A 22724-nucleotide genomic window follows, 5' to 3' on the forward strand; every position below is an offset into this window, starting at 1 on the left:
TTACTTTAAGGACACATCACGTGATCTGGATATGACGTCAACCCGGAAATGCAGTTGTTGTCATTCGTTCGTGTATCAATGGCTTGTTTTGGTGTCGCCGATGGCCACCAATTATCGACAAGATTAACATTAAGTAACAATTTAACTCTTTCTATTACGTTGTTTTATGTCGACATTAGTCAAAACGTAATTGCTTAATTTTTGTAAACATCGGATGACTGCGTTATGGCAAATGTTTTTCTACTCGTTTTTCATATAATGTCAGTTAATCATTAAAATTATAAATACTATTACGATTTCGCCCGGCAATGCTAAATCTGAGCCGGTAGGATGGCGGTTGCTGTGTTAGGAGCGAGAACGCTTCTTCTCAACCTGAGATCCACTTTCCAAAGAGCAAGACTTTTTGGTCAAACCAGACTAATCCAGAATTCCAAGTCATGTCTGGTCAAGAGGGGACGCATTCTGAGGAACATACCCAAGATCGCATTCCTCTACTGGGCTACAGCAAAAGCATCACCAGCCAAATGCCAACAAGCTTCTCTGCCAGTCCAAATCCCCAACAGGAAGTCCCTTGCCAAGATCCAAGTCCACAAACTGGTCTTCCTCATCCGCCTGGGCATGCGTGCGCTAGTTCTTTTCCTGAAGTTCTCCCCTTTTCTGGTTCTTTATCCCATGGTTCTGGTTTCCGCTCGATGGGCCTCGTGCTGGTTGGATGCCCTGCTGTGGGTGACGGAAAGCTCCGGTCCGGCCTTCATCAAACTGGGCCAATGGGCCAGCACCAGGCGGGACGTTTTCCCTCGGGAGTTCTGCGACCGCTTCTCCAGACTTCACGTCAACGTGCGTCCTCATTCGTGGGCTCACACCAAGCTGTGCCTCAAAAGGGCTTTCGGAGAAGGCTGGAAGAAGGTTCTGGTGTTCCAGAGCAAGGAACCCGTGGGCTCGGGCTGCGTGGCGCAGGTTTACCGCGGGTGGGCCAACAAGGATCAGGTGGAGGACCCGGACTTCCAGACGCTGGTGGAGGACATGGAAAAGGAGGATCTGTTGGAAGCGTGGGAGATTCCTGGTCTGAGTGGAGTTGTGAGCTCTGTGTGGGGTTTCTGGAAAGGAGGAAACAAGGAAGATGAGAAGATGGAGGAGAACACCGTGCTTGAAGATCACAGGATACCGGTGGCTATCAAGGTGGGCCAGTTAGCTCTAGAAATATGTCGAGTTTTGGACTGGAGCTTCTAGAAAACTTGTCAAAGTCTGTTTTTAGCTTTAAAAATATGTTGAGTTTTGGACTGGAGCTTCTAGAAAACTTGTCAGTCTGTTTTTAGCTTTAGAAAAAAATGCTTTTACAAAATGTTCCATCACAAAGCCCCTCCCCCTTGCGAGAACTTGTCTAAAAAAATCCAACAGATCAAGAAGAGCTGGCTCTAGAGGTGACTGTGTAGTTCCCTTCAAAAAGAGTGCAAAATTAGCCAGAGTGCAACATACCTTAAATGTAGCTGAATGAACTATTATCATATTCATCATGTTTTTAATCCGCTGAAGGTGCTTCATCCGGGCCTGAGACGACAAGTGGAGATGGACCTGCTGCTCATGAAGACCGCCAGCTTCCTTCTACACAGGTTTCCTGGACTCAAGTGGCTTAGCCTGCCAGAAATTGTGGGCGAGTTTGAAAAGCTCATGACCAAACAGGTAAGGGAAACGCATTGAACTGTTTATTCTTGACGTTGGCGCCCCCTGGCGGTGATAGACGCCATCGTGGGGCATCAACGGCAGCCAACGACCTAACGGAAACGTTGAAGACTTGGTCATTGAGTCGCATCATTTTATTTATCGGAGTAAATGGTTGGACCGTGTCGATTTGTTTTAGATTGACCTTCGTTTCGAGGCCAAGAACATCGAGCGCTTTCGGGAGAATTTCCGCAACATTGACTACGTGAAGTTCCCCACGCCGTTGCGGCCTTTTGTCACCAGGACGATTCTGGTTGAAACATTTGAAGTGAGTACTGTCGTTTTTTTGTTTGTTTTGTTTTGATAAGGTCGTCAAACTATTCACAAATGGGGCAAATTGTCATCTAGGAGAGCGAGCCCATCTCAAACTACCTCGGACCAGAAACCCCTCATCAGGTGAAGCAGAAGATTGCCAGGATGGGAGTGGAAACCCTGCTAAAAATGGTGACGTTTCTTACCAAATAAGATTTGAATTCAACTAGAAAATTCTATCTGTGGCTAACTTTGCTAGCTCGTCAATGCCATTGTGCTGTTAATGTTAGCTATAAGGCACGTGTCAAAGTGGCGGCCCGGGGGCCAAATCTGGCCCGTCACATCATTTTGTGCGGCCCGGGAAAGTAAATCATGAGTGCCGACTTTCTGTTTTAGGATCAAATTAAAATGAAGAGTATAGATGTATATTAAATTTCCTGATTTTTTCCCCCTTTTAAATCAATAATTGTACTTTTTAAATCCATTATTTCTGTGTTTTTAGTTCAAAAATCATTTTGTAAAATCTAAAAATATATATAAAAAGCTAAAATAGACATTGTTGGGCTTTTAATACAGTTCTTTTCATCCATTTATAAAAAAATGAAATCTAAATATTATATCTAAAATGGTCCGGCCCACGTGAAATCAAGTTGACGTTAAAGCGGCCCGCAAACCAACCCGAGTCTGACACCCTTGCTATAAGGCATTCATTCATTTTTTTCTGAACCGCTAATCCTCAAAAGGGTCATAGGGGGTGCTGGAGCCTATGCCAGCTAATTACAGGTAACAGGTGGGGGACACCCTGAATTGGTGGCCAGCCAATCGCAAGGCACGAGGAGACAAAGGACAACCAATCACTAGGCTTAAGCAATTTAGACTCTTCAAGCAGCTAGCCTAGCATGCTTTCTTTTCTCGCAGGTTTTCGTGGATAACTTTGTCCACGCCGACCTGCATCCCGGCAACATCCTGGTGCGACACTGCGGCGCGCCGGCGAGCTCCTGCGACGCGCCCGGGTCGGAGCACGGGAAGACCACCCTGACCGACCTGTGGGACACGGTGGTGGTGAGCGTCAGGCCCGAGACACGCCCTTACCAGCTGGTGTTGCTGGACGCCGGCCTCGTGGCGCAGCTCAGCGGTCACGACCTGGAAAACTTCAAGGCCGTCTTCGCCGCCGTCGTGCGGCGCCAGGTGAGCCGAGACGCCGTCGTCGTGGCTACGGGAAAGGGGTATCATCGGTATTATTAAAGACTGTGGAACAAATTATGCGAATACAATGTAAACTTTGCCTCTACTTACAAATGTCGTAAGTAGAGGTATGACTACAGTGGTACCTCTACATACAAGCAGCTCTACCTACGAGATGCTCGAAATACAAGGAAAATTTCGATCAAATAATTTGCTTTAGATACGAGAAAAATTTCGAGATGCGAGAAAGCCAGGTAGCCATGACATGAGAGGCTGTTTATCATTGTAGCTTTTTTGCCACATCTCTTTCGTGTATAACAGATATCTACGAGCACTGAACGATTTCTTTACAAGAGTTTCTCCTACACATGGACCAGAAAACGCACAACACGCATGCGCGGCCAAAAAGAGGGCTTTCTGGGTAATGAAGTATACTCGTGCACACAACACCGATAGCAAATTGCACCCTTGCTCAGAATAAAACTTCGCGAAATGCGTCTAATTTTACTTCTATTAAACACATTTTATTACTATTAAACCACTAGTTATGTGTTACTTTGTTAATAGATGGCGAAATAGAAGAAATAAAACATTTTTTTCCAATCCAATATCCTGTTTTTGGTGTTTTTTCAGAGGGTTGGAACGAAATCATTTGTTTTCAGTTCATTTCAATGGGAAACGTCCGCTCGAGTTACGAAAAGCTCGACATACCATCTCAGTCCTGGAACGGATTAAGCTCGTATGTAGAGGTACCACTGTATAGGTATGTATTTAACATTTTTTTTTTTATGGCTCATCAGGGTGAGCGAGTAGCGGAGCTCATTTTGCATCACGCTCGGGCTAACGAGTGCCAAGACGTGCCACGCTTCAAGGAGGAGATGGCCCAGCTGGTAGACGTTGCCCTCAGCGGCACCCTCTCCCTGGGAAAGGTATGCAGTTCCTTTTTTTTTGGTCTGTAAAAGTATTAATCTGTGTGTACGTTACAGATCCAAGTCGCCGACTTGCTCTCCAGAGTCTTTGGTCTGCTCATAAAACACAAGGTGAATAATATTAATGTATTGACAAGCATGGCGAGGCAGGATTTGAACTTTTTTTAAGGAATGAGACATTTTTATTTGCCTTACTGCAGGTAAAGCTGGAGAGTAACTTTGCATCCATCGTCCTGGCCATCATGGTACTGGAAGGCCTGGGACGGTCCTTGGACCCCAACTTGGACATTTTGGAGCTGGCCAAGCCGTTGTTGCTCAAAAACTGCGCCTCGCTTGTATAACCATGTCGCGTACGGACTCAGCCATACCTCAACAAACATCAAGTGTAACAAGAGGAGAAAGATTTCGTCCATGTCGTGGTTGGAAGGGCTAGGATTTCCTCAATTTAGTTTTTGTATTTTTTAAGCTCGATTTAAAGGGAAAGACAACAATTTGATCATGTGAGAGATAATCTTCATTTTCCTAATGTGTAACAGTGGGGAAAAAAAATTTAAATCAATAAAATGAAGAATGAACACTGTTGGCAGACATTTTGTTTCAATGCAAGCACCCTCTTAGCCAATTAAATGTCAGGACCTGATAATCAAGCATTGGCTTTATCGCAGTTAGTTCCTATTTTGGAACTTTTTGGATAGGACAAAAATATTTTTTATAGGGCAAATGACTTTATGGGCAAAAAAACAAGCCCATAAAATCAACAAGTGTTTTTAACATCAATTTGCATGAGGAATTAAAGATGCAAATTAGCCTTTAGCTATAGTCTTAGATATTTACATATGTATTGACACATAAGTCAATTAAACTCCGCCTCTTCCAATCAAAACCAAATGCAAAAATGAGTTAATAAAGGGTTAATGAGACAATAGTGTAAGTGATAAAGGACCGGTCTCTGATTTAAAGACAATATTAATGGCGCAAGGTCCATTTATTTAGCATTTTATTAAATCGGTCGATGAAAAACAGACAACAGACGCACTTTTGTCATCAGGAAGAACAGTCAGCGTGGCCGAGAAAGAGCCAATCAAATGAAGACGTCCGGGTGCCATCAAAAAATCCAATGTCGCGTACCCTCATTGCAAAAAAAAAAATACTAATTTGTGTATTAAACTACCGTAAAGAGCCCATCTGATCCGCTAAATGAGAGACAAGATCTGTGTATGGAAAAAAAAATTCAATAATAATAATAGTTATATTAATTAACAGCAAAAAATCTCTAATAGACAAACACAATATCACCTCATTATAAGATTCTGTCACGGTTACGACAACCAGAGAGAAGTGGAATTCTTGTTTTTTTTTTGTTCTAGTTTTTGTTTTTTTGATGAATTAAATATTTTTTTTTGAAAAATATCTCACCATTTACTTATACTTTTTTTTTATTGCAAAAAATAGGCAACCGGGCTAGTTGTGATAAATGATCAAAGGGGATTGGGGGTGTCATAGGAAATTTTGGGGGGTCCTGGGGGGGGTCACAGCCTCTTTTTTTTCCCGATATTTGGAGTGTGTGCGTGTTTTCCTGCATCTTCCTTTTTTTTGTACAATGTTCAAATTCCTGAAGGACAACCTCCGCCAAGAACGTCCATTTTTTGACATTGGGGGTGCAGAGGGGGAGGGGAAGCCTTAAAATGGGGGTCTCCAGGGGTCACAGCAAGGTCAAAAAATCCTACCTCCATCCTTTGCACATTTTTTTGTCTCAAAAACTGGTCCTCACGTTTTTGCAACAGCGCCCCCCTGGAGGACGGGCGGCCCAATGCACGGCGCCTTGCCGAGAGCGTCCGCTAGGGTTCAAAAGGTCGTGGCAGGAGCAGCTCTGGGCAGTAATTTCCCGTTTCCTTTAATTTCTCCCATGATGCCATTTGGGGGTCCTTTTCGGGAGGCGGCCATTTTTTTTTTGTCATCCACGCTTGTCTTTACATTCCGTTAAGGACGTGGTGGAGGGGTTTGCTGTTGTATATCACCTTTTTTGGGGGGGGCGGGGTTGGTTTTGGATGGGGGGGTGTAATAGGCGCCTGTGTGTGTAGGGGGGGGGGCGCAGCTACGAGTTAAGCCACGCGTGGTTGAGGCATTCGCCCGCAGAGGCCCTTTTTTCGGGGACCATCTCCAGCATGGGCAGCAGGAAGTGGGTGAACTGGGCGGCGTCCTCGTGTGCCCAGCCGTACTTCTCCACCAGCACGTCGAAAAGCGACCACGGTTTCAGCTTGGTGATGTGCCGCAGTTCGCCTGTTAACGTGAAACGTGACGTTAAGGGGAGGTCAATAGGCCATTTCAATGGCGTATTGGTTAGAGTCGCACTGAAAAGAGAATTAAAAGTGTACTGCAGTCTACTTTAAATTTTTTTTTATTTTTTTCAAGTAATTCATCATTGTCAATTGGAATGTGAAATTTACTTTAAAAAAGTCATGTCATCTAAAACCATACCTGTCAACCTCTGCCGATAACTGCCCTTATAAATGATTATGATTCCCCTTACAAACCCCCCAAAAACCTTACAAACACCGTACGAGTCGTACGACTCGTACGGTGTTTGTAAGGTTTTTTGGGGGGTTTGTAAGGGGAATCATAATCATTTATAAGGGCAGTTATCGGCAGAGGTTGACAGGTATGTCTAAAACATACATGCTTTAAGGGATTCAATTTGTTTTTAACGTTTTGTGGAGAAAAGTACATTTATTCCCGTCTTCTGAAATTGATTTTTCTGGCAATGTCCTTTTAACAATACAAATATACTATATAGTATATGCAGTATATGGACAAAGGTTTATTTTCTAAGAAAAAAATGTTGTATTCAGTCAAGGGAAAAATAACTTTCAAAAAAAAAAACTTTTTTAAAAATAATCCTTAAAACATTGCAATTTGATTCTCAGCCTAAATTTGAATTGTAAACTAAAATGAATTGTTGTGATATTTCTTTTCAGTGTGACCCTAAAACACTAAAAACACAAAAAAAGGCATTTTCGAAAATAAATCACGTTCTCTTACTTTCAAGAAAAGCATAATAAAATGTTCATCAATTTGTTACTGTAGCGTCCATACAATGACAAAATACTTCAAAAGTACTCCAAACTTATCAGTAAGAGCCTGAAATACATCAAATAAATCCATAGTCGACGATGCACTACTATTCTTGCCCAACCAGTAAGAGAACATGATTTTATTTTCATTTTTTTGAGGGGGTGGGGCTTATTGACATTAACATCCACAATCATGCAGGAGCAAATTTGACATGAACAATCAGCGAGCATTCCCAGGGAACGGCGGGGAGTTTTTGCCTCCAAAAAAACAAACATCTCCCTCCAAAGTCCGAATTAAATATATTACAATTAGAGAGCAATAGTTCCCAAAGATAATTGAGTTGAATTTTCATGTGGAACTAAACATACGATGACCAATTTGGAATGATGAGCCAAAATATCAAGCTCATGCTATCATTTTTGCCTGACTGAAAATTGACAGCAAACCACTAATTAATTACCTTGAAACTACCGTATTTTCACGACTATAAGGCGCACATAAAAGTCTGAAATTTTCTCCAAAATAGACAGGGCGTCTTATAATCCAGTGCACCTTATATATGGACCAATACTAAAATTGTTAACACGATAAAATAAAATAAATCAGTCGATAGGACAACTACGGCAAGCAGCCCCGACTCTACTATCTTCCCGTAGAAAAAGTACTGCGCAGTGACTGCTGGGATATGTAGTTTTTGTCAATACACCCAATGGATTGTGGCCTGTACATCGACATCAACACAGCCTTGCGAAGCATGGAAGACAGCCTTGGAATAGTTACGCTAGCTAGCTAGCTAGCTAGCTAGCTACTATTTGCGAATGGATTGTGGCCTGGCGATCGGCATCAACACAGCTTTACGAAGCATGGAAGACAGCCTTGGAATAGTTACGCTAGCTAGCTAGCTACTATTTGCAAATGGATTGTGGCCGCCTGGACGAACGTATAAAACTCCACGTTTTTGATGACTCATTTGGAGAATTGTTCAATTTGGACACATAAAATGAGGACTTTGACGGATTTGTGGGTGATGATGACGTGAGTACATTGTAAAATGGCTAAATAAAGTACAACCGAACTCAGTTTTGCTTCCGTTCTTTTTAAAAACGTGTTTTTAGCGTGTGTCCACATGTTTAAGCTGGTGTATGTTTTGCCATGCCTGGCTGCGTCTATAAAAACGGTGCGTCCTTTGTGTGTGTCAAATACAGAAATTGCACTCGTTACTGACACTGCGGCTAAAAATACGATGCGCCGTATAGTCGTGAAAATACGGTAGATATATTAATATGAACTGATTTGATTTATTTTAGGGTCTCATCAATATATATATTTTTTTAAATTTGAGCTGATCCCCTTTGCCAGATACGGAGGAGCAGTATAGCCAATCAAAAAAAATCCAATTTTAATTCCTTCCCCGTTTTATCACGGATATAATAATCCCATCTCTGCTTCCAATGGCGTCCCCACGGGCGCCACGGCCGCCACGTCTGTCTCTTTCTGGCCTCTTCCCAGCGAGCGCAGGCGTGCGTCCGTTTACCTTTCTTGGAGAAAAACTCTCGGCTGTACCTCCCGGCGGCGTACACTTTGCGCGGGACCTTCCCCAGCAGCTCCGAGATCAGAGCGATGTGGTCTGCGCCGCCCGCCGCCGCCGCCACATAGAGGGAACAGGCACCATTACAGCATGCAAACCAACACGCACTTAAAAGAAAAAGAAAAAAAAAAAGGGGCGTGGAGGGCGCCTCCGACACGCGCTTCCGCCCGCTGGTGGACGTCCGCGCGCGTCCGTTAAGCCCCGCCCACTGGCCGGCGGCCGGCTTTCGAGGCCAGCGCTACCTCTTCTGTTGAAGAATTCTCTGGAATATTTTCCGGAGAGCGCAAAGTGCCTTGGGATACAGCCCAGGAGCTCTATGATGTGGGCTATGTGGTCTAAAGTGGGGGAGATGGGGAGGAGGGTAAAAGGGGGGGGGGGGACGCGTTTGTCACGGGCGCGTCGGGGCGGGGCCGACGGGGGAAGATGGAAAATGATTGGTGGGAAGGAGTCACACGGAGTGAAAGAGAGAAAAGAGTTGTTAGTTAGAGTCCAGAGCGGGAAATCCCATTTCCTAGAGGGGAAAGAGAGTTTTTGGGGGGGGGATCTTGTGGCCATTTTGTCCGAATGGCGTTGACTGGAGGCGTCCAATCCGCTTTGGGCAGGGGGTCGTCGTGGGATGGCTACTAGCCCCCCCTGGTCCAATTTTTAGTTTGACAATGAAAGAATGAGAGCATATATACAGTGATACCTCGACATACGAGTGCCCCGACATACAAGCAATTTGAGATACGAGTAAAATTTCGGGCAAATATTTATCTTGAGATACGAGACAAATTTTGATATACGAGCAGACAGCGGACGCGATAAGCTGCTCATAAGAACATCATGGCCAAGGTCTTTCCCGTCGCAACTCCCTCATGTAATGTCTCTGTACGAGAACTGGGCGGAGCCTTGCATTTTTTTTGCGTGTTTTTTTCCCGTTAGTCAGTGCGAATGGCGGAGCTTGTTCGCTAATATGAGAGGAGGATCTACTACTTTAGTGCAAGGTTAGATGAATCTTATTTAGGAGTGTGTCTGCATCGTAATCCAAGTTCATTTAAATTTGTTTATGTTATGCTACGAGCGTGTTGCCGTGCAAAATGCCTCCAAATCATGTGCCATCACATGAGCGCATATATACTGAGAACCTGAGAAAATCTAAAGTCACCCTAACCAAGCTCCGCCTCCAGCCTGGACACGTCATGTGTTAGAACAAACTTGGAGGCGGAGTTTGGCTAGGGTCAGTCAGCTGAAAAAAGAAAAGGTTGCAGGCATGAAAATTCTTGCACGTTAGCTTTCATTTCAGAATTTTTTTAACCTAAAATAAGCTTTTTTTTTTCCATTCTAATGCTTTTTAAATGTATTTTTTTTCCAAATCATGTGCCATCACATTCATAATAGCACTTTCAACTGACCTGAATCAAAGTAAGCAGAAATTGCTTGACTATTATTATTATTGCTTATTATCATCCGGGAACACCATTTCCTATCAAAAGGATTCAATATTTTTGCATTAATAATTTAACATCATACTTTTCCTGGTTTTTCATACCTGTAAGAAGGCTATTTTTGAGAAAACCATCCATCATTTTAACGCAACTTTGGCACTATGATGCCCTATTGCAAAAAAATGTAACATGTGAATTTTTTTTTGTGGGTGCGTTGATCCTCACCCTCATCCCGCGAATAGTCCTCCCCCGAATGGGGTTCGAACAGGTAGTCGCCCGTGGCCAGCTCGAAAGCCTGCGGCGCACACAAAAAAAAGCAAGATGGCGCGGTGGTTAAACGGTGCCCGTATGGAGCGCCTGGCTGGCTTTATTTACCATGCAGGCGGTGCTCCAGATGTCGGCGGGGGTGCTGTAGCCGGCTCCTATCAGCACTTCGATGGAGCGGTACTGTCTGGTCTGGATGTCTTCCGTAAAGTGCTTGTGCTGGAAAACAACGGCTCATACATTCATTCATTTTTCTGAGACACTTTATCCTCACATGGGTCGAGGCGGGGGGTGCTGGAGCCTATCCCGGCCGACTACGGGCACCAGGTGGGGTGGAAACACGCCGTTCATGGCAACGTAAAAAGTTGATTATATATAATCAAGCATCCTGTTAAGACGTACCGTATTTTCTCGCATTAAAAAAATGATGACTGAATCAAGTGCACGGCTTATATGTGCATACATTAGATTTGACATGCAAGACGAAACGCCATAACGCAAGACAATGCGGCCGATACGGTCATATATATTTCAAAATAGAGTAAAGATAAACAGATTAAACGCAAAAAATATATATTTTGACGTCTATGAATGAAATTCAAGAACAAAAAAAAACATAGCTTGCATAAAATGTGAAAAAAAAACTCAGGGCGCCGCCATCTTGATGCTTTCGATTCATGCAGTATCTCAGAAATACTTTTCTTAAAATAACACATTTGTACTCCCTATTAAAACTATGAATATGGAGGTGGAAAATTGTGAATCAGGGCGGCTTATACAAGGGAAATTGTCAAATTCAACGATTTTAAGGCCATTTTAAGGGTGCGGCTTATACGCGGAGGCGGCTAATATGCGAAAAAATACATTAATTGATGGCCATCGCCATAAATAGGAGACGTTGTGTTCTTACCACCCAGCAGGCGTTGCCGAGATCTGCGATTTTCACTCGGATGGAATCGGCGTTGCGTGGGTCCAGCGGGTTGATCAGGAGGTCCGCGGCTCGGGCTCGTACTGGAAACGGAGGGTCAAAAAACTTTGGATATTGAGAATGTTAAAAAAGGGACATTTTAATGACTTTTCAGGTGACTTTGCTTACTTGTTGAGTTGCATTATTTTGCTTTAATCTTAATTTTGGGTTGCCAGGTTGTGAGTTTTTTTTTGGGGCACAAATGTGATTCCAGAGAATAATTGATAATTTCTTGTTTGTGGAATGCAAAAGTGATCCAAAATTGTAATGTTAGTGAAGATACTGTTATTTAACGACATAAATGTATGAAAGCACTGAATTATATCAAGCTTATTTCTTGAGGCCAACAAACTCGTACCTTTGGGGGCGTCTCCCGTGCTGGAAGACGACACGGTGCGGCTGCGGTCGGCCACGGCGGGTCCGTCGGGCGACCTCCCCGCCGCGCTGTCGCCCGTCCCCCCGCCGGTGTGGCCCCCCGGCTCGGGATCCAGGGGCAAGTCGGGAAAGAGCGGCGCGGGCGGCCGGGCCCGCTCGCCGTTGGCCAATCCCGGCTCGCCCACCTCGCCGTTGAACATCTCGTAGCCGGAGCTGAGCGAGAGGTCTCTGTCGGTGTAGCTGAGTTCCGACTCCACTAGGGGGCAGAGGAGGGGCTCGGGCGTGGGGGTGGGCTCGGGCGTGGGTTCAGGCGTGGACGGCGAGGGCTCTTGCTCGTCCGCCTCTTCCGGGGCCAGCAGGACGTGGCCGTTGATTTTGACCGACTCGGCTTTGTCGGCGTGCGAGCCGTCGTCCGTGAGGAGGTCAACGGTAGTAGTAGTGTCGTCTTCGTCGTCGTCCTCCTCCTCCTCTTCTTCTTCCTCCTCTTCCTCCACCACCTCTGCCTCCTCTTCCACCTTCGCCTCCTCTTCCTTCTCTTCTTCCGTCTTCCCCATCTCCTTTCCACAAAGCTCATTTTCTTTGTCCTCGCCATCGACGCTCTCCGGCGTCTCCTCCTCTTCCTCCTTCTTCTTCTCCACCTCCGGCTCTTTCGGTCCCTCCTTTTCCTCCCCTTCCGGCTCTCCCGTCTGTGTCCAATCTCCGTTGGCGGGAGGGATGGGGGCTTCTTTTTCAGCCACGGGCGTGGCCTCCTCCTCCTCCTCCTCCTCATCATCATCCTCTCCCTCCTCCTGCTCCTGCTCTTCCTCTTCCCCCTTCTTCTCCGCGTCTTCGCCCCGCACCTCACCGACGACGCGGGGGTCGTTCGCTCCCTCGCCGTCGGCCTGGTCGTCGTGCGCGGCGCCTGAAAAAGTGGCGAGGAGGGTCAACGATCCGGTGGATGAAGACCATGAGACAAGTTGGGAGACTTTTAGTAAATGTAGCTAGCAATGACTCGCTAGCATCACAAGCGTTTGGGGGTTTGAAGCCCATCTTACTAAAGTTCCACTAAAAATTATTTCAATCATGAAGGTTATATTATATTGTGTTCAATTTTTCATGCGACTGACTTGATGATTTGGTTGGAAAGATGCAACTGGAAACTTGGACAAACATTAGAAAGATGATATTTTGGGATTTTGTGCAGATTGGCCAGGAAATTGTTTTCTTCCTCCAGTAAATTTGAGAAAATAAGAGCTAAAAAGCAGAATTAAAAAGATTGCCTTTTTAAAGCCAACCTCACCCAGTCAAACTTTTGGAGGTGAGAGTTTATTCAGAAATAATTTTTTATTGAAATTTTATTACTATTATTATTTTTAAAAACATCAACAAATCAGGTATCTCATCTCTTGACTTTTGGGGAAACGTGTCACCAATGTGTTGACCCTCATCAAAATCAGAGATGTTAACCCAGACATGGGCAAACTACGGCCCGCGGGCCATATACGGCCCGCTAGGCCTTTTAATCCGGCCCGCCGACGTTGTCCAAATTATTATTTTAAAAAAAATTCGGTCAAAATACAGGAAATCATTGGATGACCTGCATGAGCAATTCTGCCTTCAGTTTTGTGATTTTGGAAAAATTGACAGCTGGTGTCATTTCCTTTCTCACAAGACCTGGAAACGGTTCCACAGGAGTTGCAGTTGGAACTGATTGATCTCCAATGTGACAAGTTCAACTCCCTGAAAGTCTCTGAGTTTTAGGCTTCATTGAGTGCAGCCAAATGTCCAAACATCCAGAAGATGGCACAGAGGATTCTGGTGTTATTTGGCTCTACATATCTGTGTGAACAGACCTTTAGTCTGATGAAAACCAAGAAAGCACCCCATAAATCCCACATGAGTGATGAGTATGTTCATACTTTAGTCCTTTTTTCTGTTTATGTTTCATATGTACTGTTAACGGATGCAGTTTTTTATATGTATCGTATCTTGTGCTGACCCGGCCCGCCTGTCAAATTTTTTAAGTCAATGTGGCCCCTCCGGGCCCAAAAGTTTGCCCAACCCTGTGTTAACCCATCGCAATCCAACTGGAAACACGTTCCACTCACATGTATGATTGGTCAACCTGGCGGGCCTCTCGCCACCTTCTCTCTCCTCTTCGTCGTCCTCCCCGTCATCCTCCCCGTCGTCCTCGTCGCTCTCTCCGGGGGCCACGGCGGGGCCCGGCGGCGGCGGCGGCGTTGGTGTCGATGCCGGCGTCGTTTCAGGAGGCGCCGAAGTCGGAGCGGGTGGAGTCTCTGGCTTGGCCTTCCCTGGCTCCTCCTCTTCCTTCCTTGGCTCCTCCTCTTCATCCTCCTCCTCCTCTTCTTCTTCCTCCTCCTCCTCCTCTTCCTCCTCCTCCTCGTCCTCACCACACTCCTCCTCATTGACCCTCCCGTCCTTCTTCTCCGCCTCCCTCTCCAAGGCCTCGATTTCCAGCATCCTCTTCTCCAGCAGCTCGGCCTGTCGCTTCTGCTTCTTTTTCATCTTCTTCTTCTTGTTCTTGGAGATCTTCCCCACCTTTGGAGCAAAAGCGGGGAAAAGGCCGTTCGAATAGAAAAGCGGGAGAGACGCGCGTCTCGGCGGGCGTCCCGAGCGTGTTTGCGTGTGTCGTCCTCTCACGTCATACTCACATCGGTTGTACTCACCGGTTTGATCTGCGGGGCTGTGCTAACTGACACACACACACAAGGAGAAACAATCATCAGACACCTTCAAGACGCAACTCAACCAGAGAGAGCAACTTTATACACAACGCCAAACGAAAAAAAAAGCGGGTGTGAACGACTCACGTACGGTAATATCTTGACATACCAGTGTCCCAAAATCTGAGTGTTCCGAGCCAATTTTGCCCTTGAGATACGAGCATACGAGAAGGTTTGCCGCATCTCCCTCGCGTAAAGATATCTACGAGCAACGGGCCGTTTTTTTTTTTTTACCGGAGATAGCGTAACCGAGTCTTTTTGCACGGCAACGTGCTCATAACATAACATCAACAAATTGAAATGAACTTGGATTACTCTGCAGACACACTCACAAATAAATTTCATCTAACCTTACACTAAAAAAAAACGTAATTCTAATTTTGTTTGACATTTTGATACCTTTCGTCTCCCGGGTTGGCTCTATTGGCCCCGCCTCCACCCTGACTTTCAGATGCAACCTATCGAGGGTTGTTTGCTTTTCTATTCCCTTCAAAATATTCCGAAAATGATGCACACAAATGTCCTCACAATAGGATAACGCACGACCACTTGCCAACGAGAAGTAGTATATACTCCTCTCGTATTAGCGAACAAGCTCCGCTATTCTGCACTGACTAACGGGGAAAAAAAACACTACCCAGTGCTCGTAGAGCAAGGGTGTCAGACTCGGGTTGGTTCGCGGGCCGCTTTAACGTCAACCTGATTTCACGTGGGCCGGACCATTTTAGATATATTATTTTGATTTTTTTTTTATAAATAGATTAAAACAACTGGTATTATTCGCTGAATATTCAGTTTTTTACTCGTGATTTACTTTCCTGGGCCACACAAAATGATGCGGCGGGCCAGATTTGGCCCCCAGGCCACCACTTTGACACCTGTGTCGTAGAAACATTACACAAGGGAGTTGCAACGGGAAAGACAGTGGCCATGATGTTCTTATGAGCAGCCTCTCGCGTCCCCTCGTATATCAAATTTTGTCTCGTATCTCAAGATAAATATCTGCTCAAAATTTTACTCTTATCTCAAATTGCTCATATGTTGAAGTATTACTGTATTCCGTTTTACCACAAGCCATCCCATACGAATTGGACAAGGTGCACTTCTAGACTGTAGGGGGCGCCAAAGAGCAAGAAAAAACATACATTCCTAGCCAGCGACAATAGAAATACTGCGCAATTGTGATGAGTGAGGTGCGAAATAGAAAAAGCATTTGATTTGGGGCCATACCTGCCGACCCGGAAGGGGGCGGCGCGCCAGCTTTCTGCCACTCGGTGGCTTCCATGGCCATGCGCCTCACAAAGGTGTCGTCCACGCACATGAGGATGTTCTCGGGCTTGATGTCCGTGTGGATGATTTTACATTTGGTGTGAAGGTAGTCCAGCCCCTGCAAGACCTGTGCGCAAGTTACCAAGGTGCAGTCACATTTTTTTAACTCCGCCCAGGACGTCTTTTGCCGTCAATGAGAAAGTTTACTTATGTTTTTTTTGGCCTGGGATTCCTTTCCTCACCTGTTTGATGATGCTCTTGACGCATGGCAGCGGAAGGCCTTGGTAGTTGGACTTGATGATCCACTTGAGCAGGTGGTGACCGAGTACTTCGAAGACCATGCACACATCTGGACCAATAATCGGGTTAAAGACATACATAACAGCTGTCAAACATTTGTTTTATCATAAAGACGGCGTGGAACGACCTTGGAGCACAACAGCTATGATATATATATGGTCATTGAGAACGGATTACATGGAGCAAGTTCGTGACCAAAAACAACCAACTTGGTGGCAAAAATAGCTTAACCAACACTCTAAAGCAGCATCTTAAACTTAAACAAGTCATTTAAAGATATGCTAGGCCAAGGGTGTCAGACTCGGGTTGGTTCGCTCTAACGTCAACTCGATTTCATGTGGGCCGGACCATTTTAGATATAATATTTAGATTTTTTTAAATAAATTGATTAAAAGAACTGGATTAAAGGGCCTGAATATTCAGTTTTTATAGATCTAAAACAATGTTTATTTTAGCTTTTTTTTAATATATTTTTAGATTTTACAAAATGATTTTTGAACTAAAAACACAGAAAATGTGATTTAAAAAATGACAATTATTGATTTAAAAGGGGGGAAAATCAGGAAATTTAATATACATCTATACTCCACTTTAATTTAATCCTAAAACAGAAAGTCGGCACTCATCATTTACTTTCCCGGGCCACACAAAATGATGCGGCGGACCAGATTTGGCCCCGAGCCGCCACTTTGACACGTGTGCTAGACTCAGCAGATCGTGCAATAATTTAAAGATCACAATACAAATACAAAACGATAATTTTGAAACGGCGAGCAGGATACGAATGCCGTTGACGCCCGAGATCTTGAAGTCATCTATCAGCTGGACCACCATGTCCTTGTTGGGGTCGGCGGGGTCGCTCTCCCTCACCTGAAGGGAAAAAAAAGAAGAAAAAAGATGAAGGCAGAAGTGGAGAAGAACAAGAGAAGCGAACACGCACTTACGCATCGCAGCAGTTTGATCTCATCCAAGGCCGTCTCGGTGTAGTGCTGGGCACTCTTTACCACCTTCATGGCCACAAAGTTCTTCACTCTTTTTGCATTGAAATAAATGAATTAGACATCTTTTACCTATTATGGCATGCGAGAAGTCAAATACAACTAAGAAAAAAATAGGTGTGATTTTTTACAGGCATACCTCTACTTACAAATGCCTCTTGGTACGAAAGTTTTAGGTTATGACATTTTTTTATATGCAAATGAGTGAGTCGAGATACGAAAACCCCCAAAAAGTAAATGCATTTCCTTATTCGTTATTTTATTTTGAATTCCTTATTAAGCGGTTGAAAACTGTATAAATGCAACGTGTCACAAATGTTCACACACACACGTAAAAGTCTAAAATGTGGTACAAAGTGGACGGCTTTCGGGGAACGAATTAGAGAATTTACATATGAAGTACACCTCTACTTACAACATTTTCAAGTTACAAAAAAGTCTTGGAACCAATTAATTTTGTAAGTAGAGGTACGAATGTATTTGTGTTTGTTTGCATTCATGCCATGAAAATCGTTTTTTAAGCATTGTTTTCATTTCAATAATTCAAGATGAATTTAAGATCACTTAAATTGAAAAAATATAGTGTTTATCACTGAAAAATCACAAGAATAAGTCCTAATATTTACTTTTTTTAATGACCAAACAGTCACCTACCCAATAGTTTTTAAAATAATATTTAAATGTCTTCAAATGAGCAAAAATAGCTTATAATAAGCAGAAAAATGTCTCAAAATCAACAGACATCTTTTTACATTTAACATTTTGAAATATGACTTCCAAAAGTGCCTAAACTAAAAGCGATTTTTAATCCATTGTTACTGGGGAGGTTTTTCTGTTTGGTTTGTGCTAAAGTGGATCATTAAAACAATAAATCTATGCAGCGATGGTTATTTATTGACGAAAAGGACGGGTGACTTCATGTAAGCTTACGCCGAGTGGCCGGACGGACTCGCGTTGCTGTAATTAACACCAACGGTTGACGAATAAATTCACTTGGGTGTCAATGTTTGAAAGCTGACACTTGGATCGTGTTGCACTACAAAAAAAAGTTTTTTTTTGGAGTGAAAAATGCACTTTTACTCACTGTATGTCCCAGCACAGCCATACTGTGGAAAAATGGCCCCAGCCCAACTTCCTTATCACATGGTACCTGGCGTTGAACAAATCCCCGATCTTGACCGGATGGTAGCCTCCTGAGACAAATAAAAGAAAAAGATAGATTTAATTATTGTGAAATATTTTTTTGTCTACGATAATAAAAACTTTTGATAAAAATTCCATCATGTTAAACTGTAATTACACCAACCAACCAAAACAGAGAAAGGGGCGCTGTTGCGAGATGAAGGCTAGTTCCAGACCAAGTTGATTATTTTATTTATTTCATATTGCATGGCAATATTTGCTTTGAAGGCAAATTTATACAAATAAAGATTCATGTCAAAATTCTTTACTTTTTATACTGGAAGAGGAGGGAGTTTTTTTTTCTTCTTTATTGCAGAACAGAACAAAAATATTTTTGGAAATCATATTTCATATTCTCTTTTCTTATAAAGGTAATCGATGATCCATCAATAAATTTTGATCGATTTTCATCATTTTCATTCATTTAAATTAATTTTCATTAATTTAGAGCCATTGTGCATTTCAAAATGGCAGGGCTATATTGCTCAATTTGATTTACTAATGTAAATATTTATTTTATTCATTTTAAATTTTTGTGCTTTCATTTAGATTTTTAATTGAAAGACAAATAAGGCCAGAAATGGAAAATATTCTTGAATATTTCAAATGATTTTTTTTTAAATTAATGAAGTCTTTACATTTGTAAGCTTATATTAATGTTAATATTTAAAAATGATTTGATTTGACTCATTTAGATTTGGAAATGAAACAAAAACCGTAGATTTTTAATATAAATTTGCTTTTAATGTTTGTAATCCTGAAAATTTCTTGGTAGTATATAGACCACATGTGTCAAAGTGGCGTCCCAGGGGCCAAATGTGGCCCGGGAAAGTAAATCATGAGTGCCGACTTTCAGTTTTAGGATTAAATTAAAATGAAGAGTATAGATGTATATTAAATTTCCTAATTTTCCCCTTTTTAAATCAATAATTGTAATTTTTTAATAATTTTTTCTGTGTTTTTAGTTTAAAAATCCTTTTGGAAAATCTAAAAATAATATTTAAAAAAGCTAAAATAAACATTGTTTTAGATCTATAAAAAAACGGAATATTCAGGGATTTTAATCCAGTTCTTTTAATCAATTTCTAAAAAAAAATTCTAAATATTATATCTAAAATGGTCCGGCCCACGTGAAATCAAGTTGACATTAAAGCGGCCCGCGAACCAACCCGAGTCTGACACCCCTGATATAGACATTTAATTTTAGCCCCCAAGAAATGTGATCATGATTTAATTTGCGGACCGCACAAATGAGCAGACAGGTAGGATAATGGCCCCCGGGCCTTGGGTTTGACACCCGTGCTATATCTGGATCGCTACAAGATGTTAATAGAGTATACATGTTTTTTTTTAATGTTTTTTTGTTGTTGTCCTGACCTTTACAGTAGTCCGCTGGGTCCTCCTGCTCCTCATCGTCGGAGCCCAGGATCTCCTCCTCCGGCTCCGGGGGCCCCGCCGGCTCAGGGGGAGGCGGAGGGGGCGGCGGGGGAGGAGGGACACTCGCCGAGGCTTTCTGCTGCGTCTCAGGCCTGCCCGTCACAAAAAAAAAGAAAAGAAAAATAAGAAAAAAAAAGGATTGCCTCAAGTCTTGTTTCTTTCTTCTTTTGTGGCTGTGACGCATTCGCCAGTCTGACTCAGACTAAATAAGAACTTGTTTTTGTGTGTGTGGATGACAGGTGGGAACCCAAAGACCAGGAAGTGATGTCATCAGTCTCAATTTACTGATAAGATTAGTAGTCAAGTTAAAGTTTCATTGTTGAATGTAGTTATTTGTTCAGGCAGTTAGTTAGCGCATCGGCCTCACAGTTCTGGGGTCTTGGGATCGAATCCAGGTGGGTCCACCTGTGTGGAGTTTGCTCGTTCTCCCTGGGCCTGCGTGGGTTTTCTCCAGGTACTCCGGTTTCCTCACACATCCATGCTAGGCTAATTAGACACTCTAAATTGCCCCTAGCTATGAGTGATTGGTTGTTTGTCTTCTTGTGCCCTACGATTGGCTGGCCACCAATTCAGGGTGTCCCATGCTTCTGGCCCAAAGTCAGCTGGGATAGGCTCCAGCACCCCCTGTGAACCTAGTGAGGATAAAGCAGTTCAGAAAAAGAATATAGTTGTTGAATCCAGTTTGAGTAAAAGAGGCTAGCAGTTCAAATGGATTGGACGTCTTATTAGACGCCTTCCAAATTCACCATTTGTGTTCTTACATACATTTAAAATCATATTTTTCACATTTAAACTAGGTGTTGTATGTCCCTTTAAATTAGATTTGGTGGAAAAAAATCAGTTTGCTGAATTGGTGAATAAAAAAAGGGGCTTGGTGAGTTAAAAGCAACATCACCAGACAACAAATAATAATAAAAAACGGCAAATATTTACTAATATATACATATATGCTAATAGACAGTGCCCACCCCTCGAACTAGATGCACCAAATTCTTGAATAGCACATTTTAAACCTGCTTTGTGAATTCCATCATCCTTAAAAATGGAAATGTAAATCTCAACGCAAAGCCAGAGCTGCTTTTAACGGCAGTCACAAACGATGGATGGAGCCTCTCTCGCTGCAGTTGCTACGGCAACGCAACCAAAGAGGGGTGCTGGGTTATGGGGGTGGTGGCTTCTGGGCGATCAGGTACGTCGAGCGTTAAACGTTTTCTCCGGGTGCTCCGTCCGGTTTCCAACCACATCCCAAAAAACATGCATGCTAAGCTAGCTCGTTAAAGACAAATTCTCTGTAAGTTTGTGTGTGTGTGCATGTTTGATTGTTATTATTCATGTGCCCTGTGATTGGCCGCCCAACCAATTTCGGCTGTTGGCTAGGGATGGGCTTCAGCACCCCCACGACGATAAGCGGCTCGGAAAATTTGCTTTATTTCATGTTATGCGCATATCAAATTGACTTTTTGGATCGTTTTGTTGCGAGAACATTTCAAATATCTGAATTAAAAATATTATTTCCTCCTAAAGACGGTGATATTGATAAAAAAAATTGCTTGACCAATTTATGTATCAATCCAGTTCTGTGAAGCCTTGAGACAGTCTATTTCCTTTTTTGTATCGAGGCAAAACAGAAGTCAGGAATGCGTTCTATTATGAAAAAAAAGATATCTTCAGTCATGCGATCCCGCAGTGCCAATCAGCGCATCCCAACAAGTGCTAACGACTTCCTCATCTTCTAATGGGGACTGAGGAGAGGCAATTAACTTCTCAACTAAATGTTTACACAGTAGCCATAGCGACGGTCATTAGCTCTGGTTTTTGTCCTACCCTCAGGGTGATTGACCTTCCAAAAACGAAGGGCCGTCCGTACTGACTAAACATTACAATGATTCAGAGACACGTTCGCATTGCATACCTGGCAACGCATACGTTTTCCTGTATTTTATACGTTTTTTAGTCATTTCAAATTGTGTAGACCACATGTGTCAAAGTGGCGGCCCAGGGGCCAAATCTGGCCCGCCGCATCATTTTGTGTGGCCCGGGAAAGTAAATCATGAGTGCCGACTTTCTGTTTTAGGATCAAATTAAAATGAAGAGTATAGAAGTATATTAAATTTCCTGATTTTCCCCCTTTTAAATCAATAATTGTACTTTTTAAATCCATTATTTCTGTGTTTTTAGTTCAAAAATCATTTTGTAAAATCTAAAAATATAGTTTAAAAAAAGCTAAAATAAACATTGTTTTAGATCTATAAAAAGCTGAATATTCAGGGCTTTTAATCCAGTTCTTTTAATACATTTATAAAAAAATATATCTAAATATTATATCTAAAATAGTCTGGCCCACGTGAAATCAAGTTGACGTTAAAGCGGCCCGCGAACCAACCGGAGTCTGACACCCTTGGTGTAGACTTATGTAAGGGATTTTTTTAAGTACATTTTTTTGTAACAACAGTCACGTCTGCCTATTCGCTATACAAATATAGCGCGTCGGCAAGCAATGTACTTAGACAGTCAAGCCATCAGCGACATCTACAGAATCTTAAATAGAGTGAATAAAAAAGGCGCACCGACTGATTGGGCACCCAGTCCACTTTGGAAAACATTTTTACACTCAAGCGCGCCCTATGCGAGTATATTTATTTATTATCGCTTAATTAGGGAAATTGCAATCATTAATAAGGGGGCAATTGGCCGAGGTTGCCAGATCTGACATTGTCCCATTTTAAATTCCTCAACCGGACCCGCCTTGCACGTCAACAAACATCCAAACGACGAATCTTACGGCGTCTATTATCAACGAGTCCTCCACCAGACGTACAAATATTTGCCAACACCCGGCGAAAAAGCCAAGGAGAAATATTTCTTGATGATCTAGCAATGAGATTTAGCCATCTATCAAGTCCGAGGTCAAATTGCTGTCTTTTTTTTTGTCTTCGGCTAGCGACGAAGCGCATTGAATGATGGCGTCAGACGATAACGGATGACAATTCAATTTTCCGTGACAGCCAGTTAGGAGAAAATGAGCGGATTCCAGTCC

At 43.1% G+C, this 22724-nt stretch overlaps 2 protein-coding genes across 11 annotated transcripts in view; one reads left to right on the plus strand and one right to left on the minus strand.

Moving 5' to 3' along the window:
• Nucleotides 1-27: 27 nt before the first annotated feature.
• Nucleotides 28-4671, plus strand: adck2 (aarF domain containing kinase 2). Its single transcript, XM_077597091.1, has 8 exons — nt 28-1179; nt 1534-1680; nt 1859-1987; nt 2068-2163; nt 2890-3159; nt 3957-4085; nt 4143-4196; nt 4286-4671. Exons 1-8 carry the CDS (start codon nt 331-333, stop codon nt 4424-4426), a joined length of 1815 nt encoding a protein of 604 aa, XP_077453217.1. The 5' UTR covers nt 28-330; the 3' UTR covers nt 4427-4671.
• Nucleotides 4672-5065: 394 nt separating this feature from the next.
• srpk2 (SRSF protein kinase 2) overlaps nt 5066-22724 on the minus strand; it is a 37732-nt gene continuing 20073 nt past the window's right edge. For 5 of the 10 annotated variants that reach the window (XM_077597079.1, XM_077597078.1, XM_077597077.1 and 2 more), the window contains 15 exons: nt 19628-19779; nt 18153-18261; nt 17015-17102; nt 16853-16940; nt 16013-16119; nt 15732-15897; nt 14430-14470; nt 13866-14316; nt 11762-12679; nt 11347-11447; nt 10548-10655; nt 10398-10467; nt 8988-9080; nt 8692-8784; nt 5066-6365 (listed from right to left, as the gene is read on the minus strand). In XM_077597079.1, coding sequence (XP_077453205.1) covers nt 6181-6365; nt 8692-8784; nt 8988-9080; nt 10398-10467; nt 10548-10655; nt 11347-11447; nt 11762-12679; nt 13866-14316; nt 14430-14470; nt 15732-15897; nt 16013-16119; nt 16853-16940; nt 17015-17102; nt 18153-18261; nt 19628-19779 — 2770 coding nt within the window. In that variant the 3' untranslated portion in view covers nt 5066-6180. The remainder of the gene's footprint in view (nt 6366-8691; nt 8785-8987; nt 9081-10397; nt 10468-10547; nt 10656-11346; nt 11448-11761; nt 12680-13865; nt 14317-14429; nt 14471-15731; nt 15898-16012; nt 16120-16852; nt 16941-17014; nt 17103-18152; nt 18262-19627; nt 19780-22724) is intronic. The other 5 variants (XM_077597081.1, XM_077597085.1, XM_077597087.1 and 2 more) reach the window with 5 other exon arrangements.

Source organism: Stigmatopora argus, chromosome 3, assembly GCF_051989625.1.
Source record: "Stigmatopora argus isolate UIUO_Sarg chromosome 3, RoL_Sarg_1.0, whole genome shotgun sequence".
In the NCBI taxonomy this organism is placed as follows: domain Eukaryota; kingdom Metazoa; phylum Chordata; class Actinopteri; order Syngnathiformes; family Syngnathidae; genus Stigmatopora; species Stigmatopora argus.